The sequence below is a fragment of the Artemia franciscana genome, unplaced genomic scaffold, assembly GCF_032884065.1.
Source record: "Artemia franciscana unplaced genomic scaffold, ASM3288406v1 PGA_scaffold_30, whole genome shotgun sequence".
Taxonomy (NCBI): domain Eukaryota; kingdom Metazoa; phylum Arthropoda; class Branchiopoda; order Anostraca; family Artemiidae; genus Artemia; species Artemia franciscana.
The window spans coordinates 2,195,023-2,211,010 of NW_027062662.1; the positions used below are offsets into that span (position 1 = coordinate 2,195,023).

Genomic DNA, 15,988 nt, shown 5'->3' on the forward strand with positions numbered 1-15,988 from the left:
CAGTATGCACACAGCACCTTTTTTTCAACATCTCCTTCAACACACGATACAGTTTTTAACTTAATATCATAAAACGATCCTGAAGCATTGCTGTTAAGTCCTCTTGATAACCTATATGAGCATAATGTGTTTCGATTTATTTTAATACAATTACAATGTTGCCCAAATATTTCGCCTTAAATATCCTTAGATTTATTAGTAGTATTAGCAGTAGCAGCAGTAGTTATAGCAGTAGCAGTAGGAGTAGAGTTAATAGGAGTGGTCTTAGCTTTAGCAGCAGCAGCAGTAGTAGCAATAATAATAACAGTAGCAGTAGTTCCAGGAGTAGAAGCAGTAGTATTATGATGCAAATATTGTCTTTGGTTAGTTCAACTTCCCCAGCAACAAGCGTTATAAGTTTTAATTTCACACACGGAACTGTTCCTAAGATATTCTTGATATTCCGTTTTGAAAACCTGCGTACGGATGGCAGGTTGTCATCCGTACAACCGAAATTTTCAGAAATATTCTCTGAGAATTTCACCTTCATACCGTTAGGCATAGTTGTAATAGTAGTCAAAGTAGCAGTAGTTAACTACTCAACTTAATACAATTAGTCCTTGCTAAGGTATTGTTGATTTGCTCTTCTTTAACCTGTATAGTCGTATACTTTTTGAAATTTTCATCTTAATGCCCTTAACCTTTCAAGTAGTTGCGATAGAAGTAGTAATTGGAGCAAAAGTAATAGTAGTAGCAGAACTAGTAAATGTTGCAGTAGCAGTAGTATTAGTGGTAGTGCAAAAATTGCCTTTTGGTCAATTGGTCATCCCTTTTAAGTATTCTCTGAGAGTTCCAACTTAATACACAAATCAATTCTAAAGATACACTATTTTAACAATCTAAATGCACATAGTCTCTTTTGTTAGTTCGAATTTGCCATCAATATTCTCTCAAATTTTACCTTCATAGACTTAGCCTTAAAAGTACTATTATCACAGTAGTTTCGGTGGTAGTAAAAGTAGCTACAATGTTAATGTTGTATTAGCAGTAGTAGCAGCAATATTCGAAAAAGGTCGAGAAAATGGGACTTGCAGTAAATATCAGTAAAACAAAGAGTATGGCCACATCTGACTCCCCACTCATATTAAAATGCAAAAATAAAACTATTGAGCAGGTCAAGGAATTTAAATATCTCGGGAGTTGGATCGAATACGATGGTGAAATAGCCAACGAAATCAAGAGGAAAATTGGACAAGCGACATCGGCTTTTAGCAAGTTGAAACCAGTCTGGCGCAGTAGTAAATACTCTATGCGCTTGAAGCTCCGCCTCCTGAATAGCAATGTGATGTCCATCCTCCTCTATGCTAGTGAATGCTGGAAACTAAACACCCAGCTAGAGAAACGTGTCCTAGCCTTTGAAAACATGTGCCTTAGGAGAATCCTGAACATATCGTGGCAGGAAAAGGTCACCAACATAGAAGTTCGCCGGCGAACCGGTCAGCCATTAGTTACTGACCTTCTGAAACGTAGGAGATGGACATACCTTGGCCACGTCCTCCGTATGCCAGAGGATCGACTCCCGAATACAGTATATGATTGGCGTCCCGAGGGGAGGCAAAAAAGAGGTCGACCAAGACACACCTTACGACGACAGTACGACCGAGACCTTCGAAATGCGGAGTTGTCTCTTCAACCACAGTGGGAGGACGTCACGGCTGCAGCTCAGCTCCGAGATGTCTGGCGAGGTTTCGTAGACGCCCTATGAGCCACCCCTGGCTCTGGAGGATCTAAGGTCTAAGGTAAGGTAAGCAGCAATATTATTAGCGGTAGTAGCATGTGCATATTGCCTTTTGGTCAGTTGAACATTGCTTTCATGATGCCCCAGAAGTTTTACCTTGACACGTTAAGCCGTTCCAAAAATATTGTTGATATGCGCTTTTGACACCCTTTTGACGCCCTTTACACCTTAATACTCTAAAATTTACAAGTTGTTGCAACTGAAGTAGTAGTTGGCGTAGTTTAGTATCAGTAGTAGCATAAGGAAAAGTAGCAGAGGTATTAGTGTTAGCAGTGACAAACATATATTACCTATTTGTCAATTGATCTTCCCCTTTAAGTATTCTCCTAAAGATTCAACTAAATACCCAAATCAATTCTTGAGATACGCCCTTTTGACAATCTACATACGCATGGTGTGTTTTGATTTAGTTCAAATTTCCCCTCAATATTCTGTCAAATTTTCACCTTCATACGTGTAGCCTTCATTGTACTACTATCATAGTAGTACTGGTAGTACTAGGAACAGTAGTGACAGAGTGTATAATTATTAGTAGTAACAGTAGTAGCAGCAGTATCAATAACAGTAGTAACAGTTACATTTTGCCTTTTGGTCAACTGAATATCCCACTCATGATGCCCCTGAAGTTTCCTCTTGGTATGATAAGCCATTCCAAAAATATTGCTGATACGCCCGTATCAACAATCCGTATACACACAGTATGTTTTGATTTAGTTCAAATTTCGCCTCAACGTCTTCTCAGATATTGTTTTCAATATCCTCAGCCTTAGTAGTACTCACTACAGAAGTATTAGTTTTAGTCATAGTAGTGGTAGTAATAATAGTACTTTTGGTAGCAGTTGAAGCAGCAGTAGTTGTAGCGGTAGTAGGGTGCAAACGTTGCCTTTTTGGTCAAATGATCATCTTCCTTATCATCTCCTGAAAATTCTATATTCAGTCATTCCTGAGGGGCACCCTTTTAATAATCCATATACACATAACATGTTATGATGTAGTTCAAAACTCCCCTCATCATTCCCTGAAAGACTTATCTTAATGCCCTTCGTATTCTGGGAAAGTAGAAGTCAAACATGCATACCTCTTCTCAATAATATATACTATATGTAAACAATAAACGAATTGCATAGCTTGCAGCCCTTGCCCCGACGACTGGAGGGGAGGGGCGGGGTGATATCCCCAAACACATAATTTCTCAGCTTTTCAACAATACTGAAAAAATTGATGTCTCAAACTTTGTTTGGATGTTCGTTATGGAAAATGATGGGTGTGGGGGGGGGGGTCTCTCAAATCACTTTAACTCTTAAAACAGAACACTATAACTTCCATTTTACAATCAAATGAGATCCATCTGAATTTAATACCACCCATTTAATACCACCTGAATTTAATACCACCCATTCTATAAGAACCTTATATGCCCCCCAGGGCATAACTCAAAGCACTTGCCCTAGGGCTCTGGAAATGTTCCAGTCTTGGAGGCATTGTTGTATATTCTTTGGACTATTTTGAACAAAACTGTCATCGCACAATATCAATCATGTACATTTGGTGAAAAGAAAAGTGGTTTGACAGGGGGGCTAGTTACCTCCTTCACTATCGACCCTTAAGAGGGAACTAGAGCTTCCAATTTCAACAAAATGAGCCACCTCTAAAGTTTATACAACCATCCTTTCTATAAGAACCTCAAATGCCCCAGGGGCATAACTTACAACCCTGGCTCTTAGGTTCTAGTGGTTTGTATCAATCTCAAACACCTTGTTATACGATCTGTGGACTATTTTGAATAAAAGAATCGTCTCAAAATATCTATTCGATGTATCTTGGGAAAACAAGACGTGCTTGTATGTGTAGGGGTGGGAGGGTAGCGGCGCTCTGATAACTTTGACTCTAAAAAAGGGCACTAGAACTTCTGATTTCCAATCCAGAGTCCCAACTTAAGCATGTACGACTACCCTTTCTATAAGAGCCTCATATGCTCCCAGGCCATAACTTACAACCCTTGCCCTGAAACCTGTAGGGAGGGTCTTCCTCGCAGACACAATTTCCGGACCCTTCAACTACGATGGATAAAATTGTAATCTCCAAATTTTGATTGGAGGTGTTAAGGGAAATGAAGAGCATGGAGGGGGGAGGAGTGGTTGCTCTCAAATCACTTTGACTCTTAATAAGGGCACTATAACTTCCAATTTTCAATCAAATAAGCCCCATCCAAAGTTTATACGACCACCCATTCCATAAAAACTTTATATGCCCTCATGGTATAACTTACAACCCTATCCCCAGGGCTCTGGGGGGTTGTGTCAATCCTAGAGGCAATATTATATATTCTTTGGACTATTTTGAACAAAATCGCTCTCGTAATTTCAATCAGATGCGTTTAGTGAAAAGAGAGGTTATCGGTGAGGAGGGGAGGGGGCTAAATACCCTCCAAGATTTTCGACACTTAAAAAGGAAATAGAAGTTCCGATTTTCAATCAAATGAGCCTCTTCTAAAGTTAAAGAACCATCCCTTCCTTAAAAACTTTAAATGCCGCGCGGCATGGGAAGAGAATTTCGATGAAGGGTGCGCTGGATTTTCCAGAATTATTTAAGAAACAATGAGAAATTAAATAAATAAAACACGTTTTTTAACAGAAAGTAAGGAGCAGCTTTAAAACTTAAAAGCGAACAGAAATTATGTCTGAACTTAAAAACTTAAAAACGAGCGAAACTTAAAACGAACAGAAATTGTGAATTATGATATATATCTGGTTCCTGATACGCGTGCCAAATTTCATCGTCCTAGCTTATCTGGAAGTGCCTAAAGTAGCAAAACCAGGACAGACAGACAGACCGACTGACAGAATATGCGATTGCTATATGTCACTTGGGTAATACCAAGTGCCAAAAAACAATTGTTTCCAACTAAAAGTGAGGAACAACATTAAGAGATAAAATGAACAGAAATTATACGATACGATAAAAATATACGAATTTAGAAGTTCGTTATATAAATTAACTTGTAAATTACGTATAATTATTACAAATAAAAACGCTCGTAAATAAAATTAAAAGTTCTAGTGGCCTTTTTAAGTAACTAAAAAAAATTGGAGGGCAACTAGGCCCCCTTCCCCGCCACTTTTTTCTCAAAATCGCCCTATCAAAACTTTGAGAAAGCCATTTAGCCAAAAAAAGTAAAATTAATATGCAAATTTTGTTTTCATTATTTATGTGCCGTGGGCCTAAGTCAAAACCTGCATTAATTCAAAAACGTTCATAAATTAAATAAATAAAAAAAACAAGTTGGAATGACTGAAGAAAAGATTAAAGCAAACTATTGAATTTTGAGTTTTAGACACTTTAAAGTTATCCCATTCAATCGCCACAGAGTTGAAAGGGGTGGACTAGAGTTGTAGTGTGGAAGGATATAAAAATATTGTCAATTTGGAAAGACTTAAAGAATATATTTTGCAAGAAGAGGAAAGTGGACAATAATGGAGCCATCAGGGGCTCCAGTCAAAATCCCCAATAGCTACCAAAATATGCAAGAATTAACAACAGTGACTGTAGTTAGCCAGTATGGGTAAATGTTTCTACCAATCCAACCTTCTAATAGCCCTAATAACATGTGCTTGCCCAATATATCATCCGATGTACCAGTGGTACGGACGCAAAATAGATACATCCCACTACTTGATGAGGAGTATCCACCCTTACCAAGAAGCAGAGAAGCATATAGCGAACAGGAAATAGACTCCAGAGGGCCATTATTATATGGACTACTTTATTAGGTACTCTTTTTCTGAAAAAAATGGGTATCTCAAAATGTTGACCAGATATCTTTGAAGCAGCTAAAAAGGATGTTGGAAGAGGACTGGTTGACCTTGAACCACTTTTGACTCGTAAATAGGGCAATAGAATTATCAACTTCTACCAAATAGCCGGTCTCCGAAGTTTCTATGACCACCTCTTCCATATGAAATCACTCCGGGAAAAAATAATAAATAATACATTGAAGCCTATTTTAGCTTTACAATAGACAGCAATAAAGTGTTTTCTCTGATAAATCTATATTTTATGTGGCTTAAAGCAGAAAAAGTCTCTAATTATTAGATTATCAAACATTCTTATATTTTATTTCAGTGACTCACATCTTTAAACCATCCTCTTTCGTTTCACGATAAGTGAATAATACTTTCTGCATAAAAATATCCATATTATGATTAGAACAAGTGTTACTCACTTTTGACAAAACACGCCCAGTTCGGATGTCAGAGAAGGCCCAATGTTCATCAGTCCCAGTTGAAAGCACATAGTCTCCTGTGGCGTGGAGAGACAGTCCTGTAACAGCGTCTGCATGAGCACGAATGATTTGAGAGCATTGTGAATTACTTACATTCCAAACACGGACAGTTGTATCTGGACTTGAGGTCACAACGATATCCTTGAAAGAAAAGATAATATAAATTAAGGTATTCAACGAAAAAATCTTAGAGATATGAGTTGACATTTGAATAAATCTACACTTTGCATACAAAATACTAAAAAGGTTTGCACCAGACATTAACATGGACGTACCTACGGGATCAAACCAGCACCCCCCCCCCCCTTCCAGTTAGAAGACCAAGGATGTGCAGAAAAGGCCAAATTTTTAACGTCTGATAAAAAGTTGAAATTTTACGGTCCAAAAAACTGCTCCTCCTCCCAGCAAAAAAACTTTTGTCAGTTCTGGCATGTGGGCACTCATCAACATCTATTTATCAAGATGGAAGTTTAAGAGTCTTGCATCCTTTAAAAACCAGATGTTAAAAACGACTGAAACTAGAAAAATAAAAATTTGGGCAGTCCTTCATCTCTTTTCAGCCTACTTCCTGGGCGGATCTAGAAAATATTTACAGCTCTTCCATTAATGTAGTTTGTTATTCCAGTAAGTTTATCCAGAGCTCGATTTATCCGCTAGCTGAAAGATAAACAACCCAATAGATTCGCCATTCAACGCTCTTTCTACGACAACAATCACTGCTGTGTTTATTGTACACCATAATCTCTCGCTTAATGCCTGTATATTGCCCTAGGTTACATACGAAAAAAATCGTATTTTTTTGTCTTAAATTGACCTGATGAAGCATGTAATAATGAGAAATATGTACAAAAACAATAACACAAATTAAAACGACAAAGTTTACCCATAGCCTAAGGGTAGATCACCGGTGGGAGTGGGATAAAAGTATGTTTATTTTTTACCTACCGTATTCGTGCAATACCTGACAAATATGTCCATTTCTTTCTATCTTTTCGACTACCCTTATACTTAAGTCAGCTGTTGAGAACGCTAGCTTACATCTCCAAAAGTTCTATTCTTAAAATTTTCTTCTTAGCGATTTTTCTTATTGATTTCATGAAAAGGGATCAATAGTTACCAAGTATAAAATTTTGACACTAACATAAGGATCGTAGGCAAAATTTATTCTACAAAGTTTCATCACTAATAGGAGTTTGCTCGGGAGTTTTGAAGCATACTAATTTTAGATGTGCATTATTTAACAAACATTTCCTGTTTACTTTTCCTACCACAAGCAATATCAGAACTGTAGTTTTAGTTTTTATATTATTGTTTATTACACATAAACGTATTTAAAGGTGCATCTGAAGCTTGATAATAGGCTTACACACGGGAATCAGGAATAACTGTACAATCACATTTACACAGGGAGTCAGGCATTAGAGTCACTCAAATATGACATCATAACCAAAAAAAAAGAGAAATTTTTGAACAGATAACCATGTTATATCATCTCTTGTTAAAAGAGACATTTTCTATTCCTTGTTGCACAAGACAGGGACTGAATTCTCATGTGTGTGCTTTTTAGCTATGGTGTTTTTAATAGTGCAGTTTCAATTTTGATCCGGCACCATTGTCAATGGGTTTCAGGCTACTTTTTGAAATTCCCATATATTTGTTTTCACACAAAAAAACTTTTACCTATAGCATCAGCTGAAATGACTTTTAACATTTCTGAATCAGCTTCAAACGGCCACTCTTCCTCTTTTATATTTTTTTTCTCAAAACACGGTTTTCAATTTTTGGTTAATAAGGGCTAGAGCTCGTTCTTTACTAGGATGCATCTAAGGCTGCAACCATGATTTGAACCCTCACTTAATTGGCCTTTTCATACCCTAAACCTTGACGGTTGTTTCCAGATGAACTACTCAATTCTACATAGAAGTAAGGTTATTAAAGCAAATTTTTACCTCACTTGGATGATAGATGACATGGTTGACCTTCTTCGAGTGTCCCTTTAGAATTGCCACAACTTGCTCAGTATCTTTGTTAAAAACGGTGGCATTCTTGTCAGCGCCACCAGTTACAACTTTGGATGTATCAGCAGCATGCAAATCTATTGCCAAAATACCCGGAATACTAGCACTGTGTAGACTCTGAAAAAGAAAAGAAACTTTGATAAAATTGATCTGTTAAAATCAAACAGAACTACAAACACTTAAGGGCTAAACATTTAGACAAGAGGTCTAGCCATTACGGGAAAATGGCAAGGAATTCAGTAAAATTGGGCTACCAAAAATGGAAAAAAAAACAGATAATACTATTAAAACTGCTAAAAAAAACTACATAAAAACTAAAAAAAAAAAAAAAAAAAAAACCCTCCTGAGCCTCCCGCTCTTTACACTACCATTATATTCATTTTTATAACGTAAGGTGGTATCGAGTGTGTCTCTTCGTCTAAGATGTGTTTTCTTTTCTTCGTGGCTGGTGGGCGCTGAAACATCATATAAAGACGTTTTAAGGTTCATTTGAAAGCTAACTTTTGAAGTTGGTATCTGGCCGTTAGGTTGGTATCTTCTCTTGGGTCGTCCTCTAGGCACATTTTATACTAATTAGAACTAGTGCAAAACTATAATGTATCTTTTTGTCACATCATATTATAATTAAAAAGTCAAAAGCTTTCCCCGAAACAAAACATCTGCACGGAACACACGGATTGCCTGGTAAGGGTAGCAATTTTGGGGCATGCCCCACCAAGACATCTCTAAAATCTTGATGCCGCCCTCAAGATATTTAATTTTTGTAATTCAAAATTTTACGTGTATTAACCCAAAGAAGGCTAACTGGCCGTTAGGTTGGTATCTTCTCTTGGGTTGTCCTCTAGGCACATTTTATACTAATTAGAACTAGTGCAAAACTATAATGTATCTTTTTGTTATTTAAATGCGTTTAGATGTGACATCATATCCATGAAAAATGTCTTTTTAAAAAATTACGGTTGTAAAGTATGGCCAGCCAAAAGGGGCACATCCTGCCCATGACCCCCCAAAACATTACCATACCCCACCGGTGGGCCTGTGCCTCGTGTTGACAATCACGGTAATAATTTAAAGCTTGGCCTTCGTCACAGTGATAAAGATAATGCTGACGAGCTAAACAAACCGTTAAGAAAAATTGTGAAGTCACTCCTTCCCTTTTCTGATGAATAATGAAACATTTTCAGCCAGCAGCACTCATAAAAGCGCTTACCAATAGACGCAGCTTAGTGGCTGCCCCCTCCTGAGCCTCCCGCTCTTTACACTACCATTATATTCATTTTTATAACGTAAGGTGGTATCGAGTGTGTCTCTTCGTCTCAGATGTGTTTTCTTTTCTTCGTGGCTGGTGGGGCGCTGAAACATCATATAAAGACGTTTTAAGGTTCATTTGAAAGCAAACTTTTAAAGTTACATACTTTTTATAAGCATTAAAACATAATATTAAACTGAAAAGTAATTTTTACAGAAACTGTATCTTCACATTTTACAGAAACGCACATAGCCTACAGGATGATATAACACATGTATCTTTTGACAACATAATACAATAGAGGTATCTTTTGAAAAGCTGCTTCTCTGGATATGATATCCAATTTGATGATCGTGTTCCCTGATTTTCTGAAATGTCATTACGCTTTTTGTACTATAATTAAAGTTTGACAAGTTTTAAAATTTTGACAATGAGTTTAAAACGCTTTTCTGGGGGAATCTTATGCTTTTCATCACCTTCTTGTTAGTCACAAAAGGCCTTTACTTTTTCAAATGACGTCATATATGGTAGATTACAACCATAAATGACATGGTGCTACAGCTTAAAAATAATATTAGTAGTTTGAATATCCTTTTCGTAGTAATAATCAAGTCATTAATTTAAAACTAATGATCTGTAGCCTACACTTTAATAGCAAGCAGTAAAAAATGTATGTAGGCGTTACCTCACGACATATATTGGACATACCTGGACATGATTTCAAAAACAATAAAAATTAAATTTATAAAAAAAAATTATTTAAAAACTGGTCAAATATAAGTAACCCACAACATCATTCCGTATATGAGGGAAGAGAATTAAACTTAATTTTCCATGATAAAATTCACTTTCCGCTTAACTTTGACTTTTTATCTCAAGTATTTAAGAACTACTGCATAAATGCAAGAACCGTTTATGTAGAATAAAGTATTTTTAAATCACTTTAAAAATTTTCAGTTGACCACTAAAATTTCTCAATTGACAAAGTTTCAAATTGACCTCTAAGCCATCGTCGGGAGGTTGCAAATATGTTGGTCTAATCAACTGGAAAGAAATTATGTTTTTTTTTTTATTTACCTCGCTGTTTAAGCGTGAATATACTGCTGGTCACATAGAGATCCACAGTTGAAAATGTTTGGATGAGTTGATTTACTTACTGAATTTTCTTGTCGACTTGGCGCCAGCGTCAAGAGAGTAGACGCCATACTCCTCCAGGACACTCAGTCTTAATTAGTCGCGGTTGCATCTTCAAATATTATTCCTGTCTGACTTAGGCACTGATGTGGACTATCAGACCATCTCATTCTTGGAAGACCACGTGGTTCTTTCAACTTGGCGAGCAGGGAGTTGGAACTAAAGGAGATGCGACAGGCTTTTTTGTGGCATTCAAAGAAAATGGCATTATCACTTCAGCGTATGCAGTTATACCTGTAGGGGAAACGAAATTTGCCTCGTACAGATCAGCAACTTGGCATTACTTGTAAAATCCTACCAGCTGAGTCACTCTATCTTTCGGGGTGCTTTCGTTTCAGTCACATCCAGTTTCTTTAGGTGGATTGAAGATGAAATCCCCCTTGCTCTTTTCCCTAAAGTTAAACTAAGTTCCAACTAGCTATTAAAAATAACTTATTTATAAAGATTAAGTGACTTTTAATTTTGCAAAAAAATCAAAAGTCAGTAAAAGAAGAAATGAAGAAAAATTAATAGTTTTACCGGATGTGATGCAATGGTCCTAAAATCTCTAATAGTCTCAGCTGAGATTAGACCTTCCGGTACAGTCTTTCCTCTTTTTTTTCGTTCTTGAGTAAGCACCGTTGCCCTGTCTTGAAGTTTGGCAATAATTTCTGGAGTCATTCCAGCCGTCTCGGTGGGGGCTACTGCCGGTACTCCAACTTCAGCAACATCAGCCTAAAGGGTAAAAACAGATTAGAATGGTCACTCAAGATTTTATCAGATCTTTTTTTCTACATCTTCCCACATTTTACTAGAATTATCCTGGATTTTATATGAATTTCTCAGACAGATTCCATCAGTAGGGTAGTACCATATTGCCAGAGTAATAATTAAGAAATTCCTAAAAGTCATCAACATCATGTACATTTAGCAAATTCTGTGTGGCAAAATATTTCAGATGTTTTTCCCAGGGATCTTCTGGGTGAAGAGAGCTGGAGGGGATAGTGAAACTATTCGATCAACCTCCAACCTTAAACATGAAATACTAAGTACCTCTTAAATATAGCCACTTATGGAGTGAAAAGATCCTAGAAAATACACATGAATGAACCAGAGCATTATTTTTTTAATAGAGAAGAATTCCTTCCAGTTATAATTAATACTCTTTCAACGTAAACGATGATTTGAAGGCCGTATCCAGGGGAGGGGGGCCCTCCCAAAACTGCTGTCCAACTCGTAAAAACGCAAAAAGACTCATATCAACAAATTTGATGCATAACCGCAAGCTTTCATGTGTAAACTTAACATAAAAATCAAACTCAAACAACAAAATCTAATGCATCTAAATATTCTGCCCATTTCTCTTTAACTCTTTCATTATCATTAATTTTGGCCCGTCCCTATCTTTGACAAGGACAAGTTCAGATTGACTATTCCCTGTCATATTTTTAGCCTGCCGATACAACTAATAGTAAAATATTTTACTATTATGCCGTCTGGCTGCATCTTCCAAATCTTCAGCAGTTTTATCCATGGCCTCCACTTCATACCAGCTTTAATTCATATTTTAACGCTTTTTTACTATCCTTATACTCCCTTTATTTTCATATTATCTATCACTTAAATACTTTTTTGGACACACCGCTCTTCGTCTCTACGAAACTTCTGCATTTTCACTAATTTTCCTAGCTGCGTTTTTAATTTTCTAGAAACCATCTGTGACTTCACAAACTGTTTTCCTAAAAGTGTTTCATCCATCTTCTACATTGTTCTTACATTGTTCATCAAATCTTAGACTCCCTGAATAGTATTCAAGCGTTCCTTGAAAGTTTATCTCAAATTCTCATCCTGGAGTCTACCAACTTCGTAACTTCACGGAAGGTAGCTACTCTTGTACGAACAAGAGTAACATACGAACAAGAGTAAGTGTTCTTGTACGAACCCCTCCCTAACTATTTTTCTCACTATTTTTCCACCTATATTACTTGATTCCAATAATAGATAGATAGGTAGATAAATAGAAAGGTGTATACAAAGTAACCTGGAGACAGATATCCCCCACCATATTTCTGATAAACAAATATGGTATTCTACTTGCTGAATAATTCCAAATCCCAGGGATAAATCACCCCTTAGTGTTGTAATCTCAGGGTTTCTTTCCGCCGTAAGTTTGAGAAACTGGGCTTAGAGACAAAACAACAACTATGAGAGAAATGAATTGAAACGAATTTATAGGCAAAACTAAAAAAAAATGAATTGGGCAAGCCTTTGAACAATTCCCTTTGGAACTACTTAGAAACCTGACTCCCTAGAGTGGCGCGAATTATCCAACGGTGTTGCCAGTGGCAGTTTAAACTAATAGAAGGTCCATCTATTGATTATGGATTCACCACAACTTTTCGTTCAAAGTTATCACACCATACCTTTTCACTAACAGAAAGAATTAAAAGATCATGGATCAAAACGCAATCAATTTTTGGGTTCCAACCTTTCGTCTTTATAAAAAATTCGACGATCAGAACTGAACACAGCAATTCATAAGAGGGAGGGGGATTGATGAAAAATGTAGAAAAATTACACAAAAAATATAAGAAAGTGACAAAACATATTGAGATTTCAGAGGAGCATACTCTCCTCCACCTGTGCGTACCAGCTCTTACCCTCCTCCCCTAACATACAGATTTGTTTTTGCTTATTTGTGATATTATATTATATAGCCAACCATATAACAATCAACCAAAAGAGACGTCATAAACAAAACGGATCGAAGAGACTTCTTCTTTTTCTTTTTACAGAAGACTACAACCACATAAAACAAACCAGAAAAGTGGGGGAAAACCAAACCGTTGAAAATAATAAACACATCTTAATGTGAGTATCGAAGAAGTGAGGCATACAGATATCTGGATGTTTGGGCCTTTAATTCTTTTTCTTTGTGTTTTTTGTAATGTCTCATGAAGAAATCTTATAATCCCTATAAAATAAAATTGTTTCCCTACTTCTATGAACATTAAAATATGGAACAAGATAAATAAAAAGGCGAGTAGGAGCAAAGTAAATTAGGAGAAACGATAAAACAAAAGGAATAAAGGGTAACTTAAAAGGATGAAAAAGCTACAAGACTGAGTAACCTACTACAACAAAATGAGTACTTGAATGAGAGAAACCCAAAAACTCCTGAAATACAAATGATAAAAACAGAGAACATCAGTATACAACACTTAATGAGTAGCCTCAATAAAATGGCACAAGAGAAAGGAGATAAAAATATGAGATAAACGAAGGAATAGATTCATAAAGAAATAAAAATGGTGTAAAAATATAAAAGAAATTACGACGGTAGGTTGAGGGACAGCTGGAACTTGAGCATGTGGTTTGAGTGTAGCCACAGCCTCACGAAGGGAGCCAACTTCTTTTGTTAGTCGAGCAATCACTCTACAGCCAGCATCATGCTGATACAAAGCATGGCTAAAAAAAGAAAAAAACAAAAAGAATATATCCTTTTAAAACTTCATAGTTCATTTATTCAATAGAAAAATAAAATACAGTAATATACACATTTGAAATAGCGTAGATACAAGTAAAAACTGCAGATTTTGACATCTAGAATAGGTTAAGAAAATGAAAGAAAAAAAAAAAATGGGATAAGACTTGAGCTGTATATTAGCATTTATGATACCGTGTATTACGCCAAAAATAGTAAACAACAAACTTTGGCACTGAACCAGTAATTTTTCTAGATCTTTGTTGTATTTTTAAGCGTTTATCTTTAATGGATTCCTGTTTCCAATCATAGTACCAAGTTTGACCTAGGAACTACCAATATATTTTATTTTACTGCTTGATGAGTTTTGAACTGTTTGTTAAACGGGGTTTCAAAAAAAAAGTAGATTGAATTAGCGAAGCCCAGACAAAGTTACCAATTGAGATGATCGAAAAAAGTGAGATCAGTTTACAAAAGTTAATTAGCATTTTGAAATAGGATACCTAACTATCAAACAGTCCATGGTAATGAATTGTAAGCAAAGAGCTACTCGCCTCAATAGTAACCGAAACTCTTAAAAAACGGAATTTTGATATACAAAAAATACGCCATAAGAAACAGCTTATTATGTTCATTGCAAACATACAAGATTCGTCAGATTTAGTGTTAGCTATCAGAAGTTAAGAGCCTGAGAAAATTTGCCTGATTTCTTAAATAAGGGGGAAACACCCGATAAATTTCACGGAATCTCGGTGAAAATAACACCATCAGATTCAGAGTACCCGATAACCCTACAGCAGGAGTTTCAAGCTCCTATATACAAAATATGGAATTTTGCTATTTTCGCAAAAAGACAGATTATGGATACGTGTTTATTTGTTGTTGTTGTTTGTTGTTTTTTTTTACAGCGGTGATCGTATTAAAATAATAGTCCTAGGAGATCTGGAATGGCACATTCGAACACAAAATAAAAGTTCTAGTCCCTTTTTAAGTGACAAAAAAGATTGAGGGACAACTGGCCCCCTCCCACGTCCATTTATTTCCCAAAGTTATCTGATCAAAATTTTGAGATCGCCATTTTGTTCAGTATAATTGAGAAATCAAACAAATATGTCTTTAGGGGTGGGGAGAGGCCTATAAAGTAAGAAATTTGCCCATTGTTTACGTATTTTATTTGTTATTGGGAAATATACATACATTTTTCGGGGGGGGGGGGATTTTGTTCTTGGGTCGGATTTTCATTGGGAGAATCTTCCTTTGGGAGGGAAACTGCCGGGGGGAGGGGAATCCCGTAATTTCTCTATGAAATTCTTGTCAATTGTCTTACATTATCTTTGTCAACTCAATTTTGCATGTGGAGATGTTCTGGGGGAATTATCCGGGGCTATTTTCCGCGTTTTTTGATTTCCGGAAAAAATTTCTAAGGAAAGGACATTTCCGGAGTGATCCAAAAACCGATTAGAGATTAAAATATTTATCAAATGAAAGTATGCAAAGGATAATTTTTCAGGCTGAATTATCCGCAAGAAATTTTAGGGGAGGGGGATTTTCAGCAAGGATGGAGCTGTCTGGAAGGAACTTGACATGGGGGTGTACTTTACTTTGGATGAAATTTTCCTGGAGGAGTCTACCGTGAGGTGTAAGAGGGAGTATATTTTATGGAAGCTGAGCCAGATTTGCCTGTATTATTTACAAACGACCAGAAATTAAGTAAAAACAAACTACTTGTTTAACTGAAGGTAAGGAGAAACATTAAAACTCAAAACAAACATAAATTATTTCGTATATGAAGGATTGCCCCCTCCTCAATACCTTGCTCTTTATGCTAAAGTTTACTGTTTGTCCCAAATCTTAAGAACGACAATTGAAACGCAGAGTCCGTTTGATTAAAATGGGAACACGACACAACCCTACTCAACATGACACAACCTGACATAGAATACTTCAAAAACGATTTATGACCGCCTATTTTCATCTTCCCATTTCGATAAACTAATGTTCTTTA

The 15,988-nt window shown here is 36.4% G+C and overlaps 1 protein-coding gene across 1 annotated transcript in view; it reads right to left on the minus strand.

Annotated features, from left to right (window-relative positions):
* The window catches only part of LOC136041607 (pre-mRNA-processing factor 19-like), an 83,777-nt gene that overhangs the window by 26,317 nt on the left and 41,472 nt on the right, over positions 1 to 15,988 (minus strand). Inside the window, exons 4-7 of the mRNA XM_065726316.1 lie at positions 13,835 to 13,967; positions 11,040 to 11,234; positions 8,009 to 8,194; positions 6,000 to 6,200 (exon numbers count right to left, since the gene is read on the minus strand). Coding sequence (XP_065582388.1) covers positions 6,000 to 6,200; positions 8,009 to 8,194; positions 11,040 to 11,234; positions 13,835 to 13,967 — 715 coding nt within the window. The remainder of the gene's footprint in view (positions 1 to 5,999; positions 6,201 to 8,008; positions 8,195 to 11,039; positions 11,235 to 13,834; positions 13,968 to 15,988) is intronic.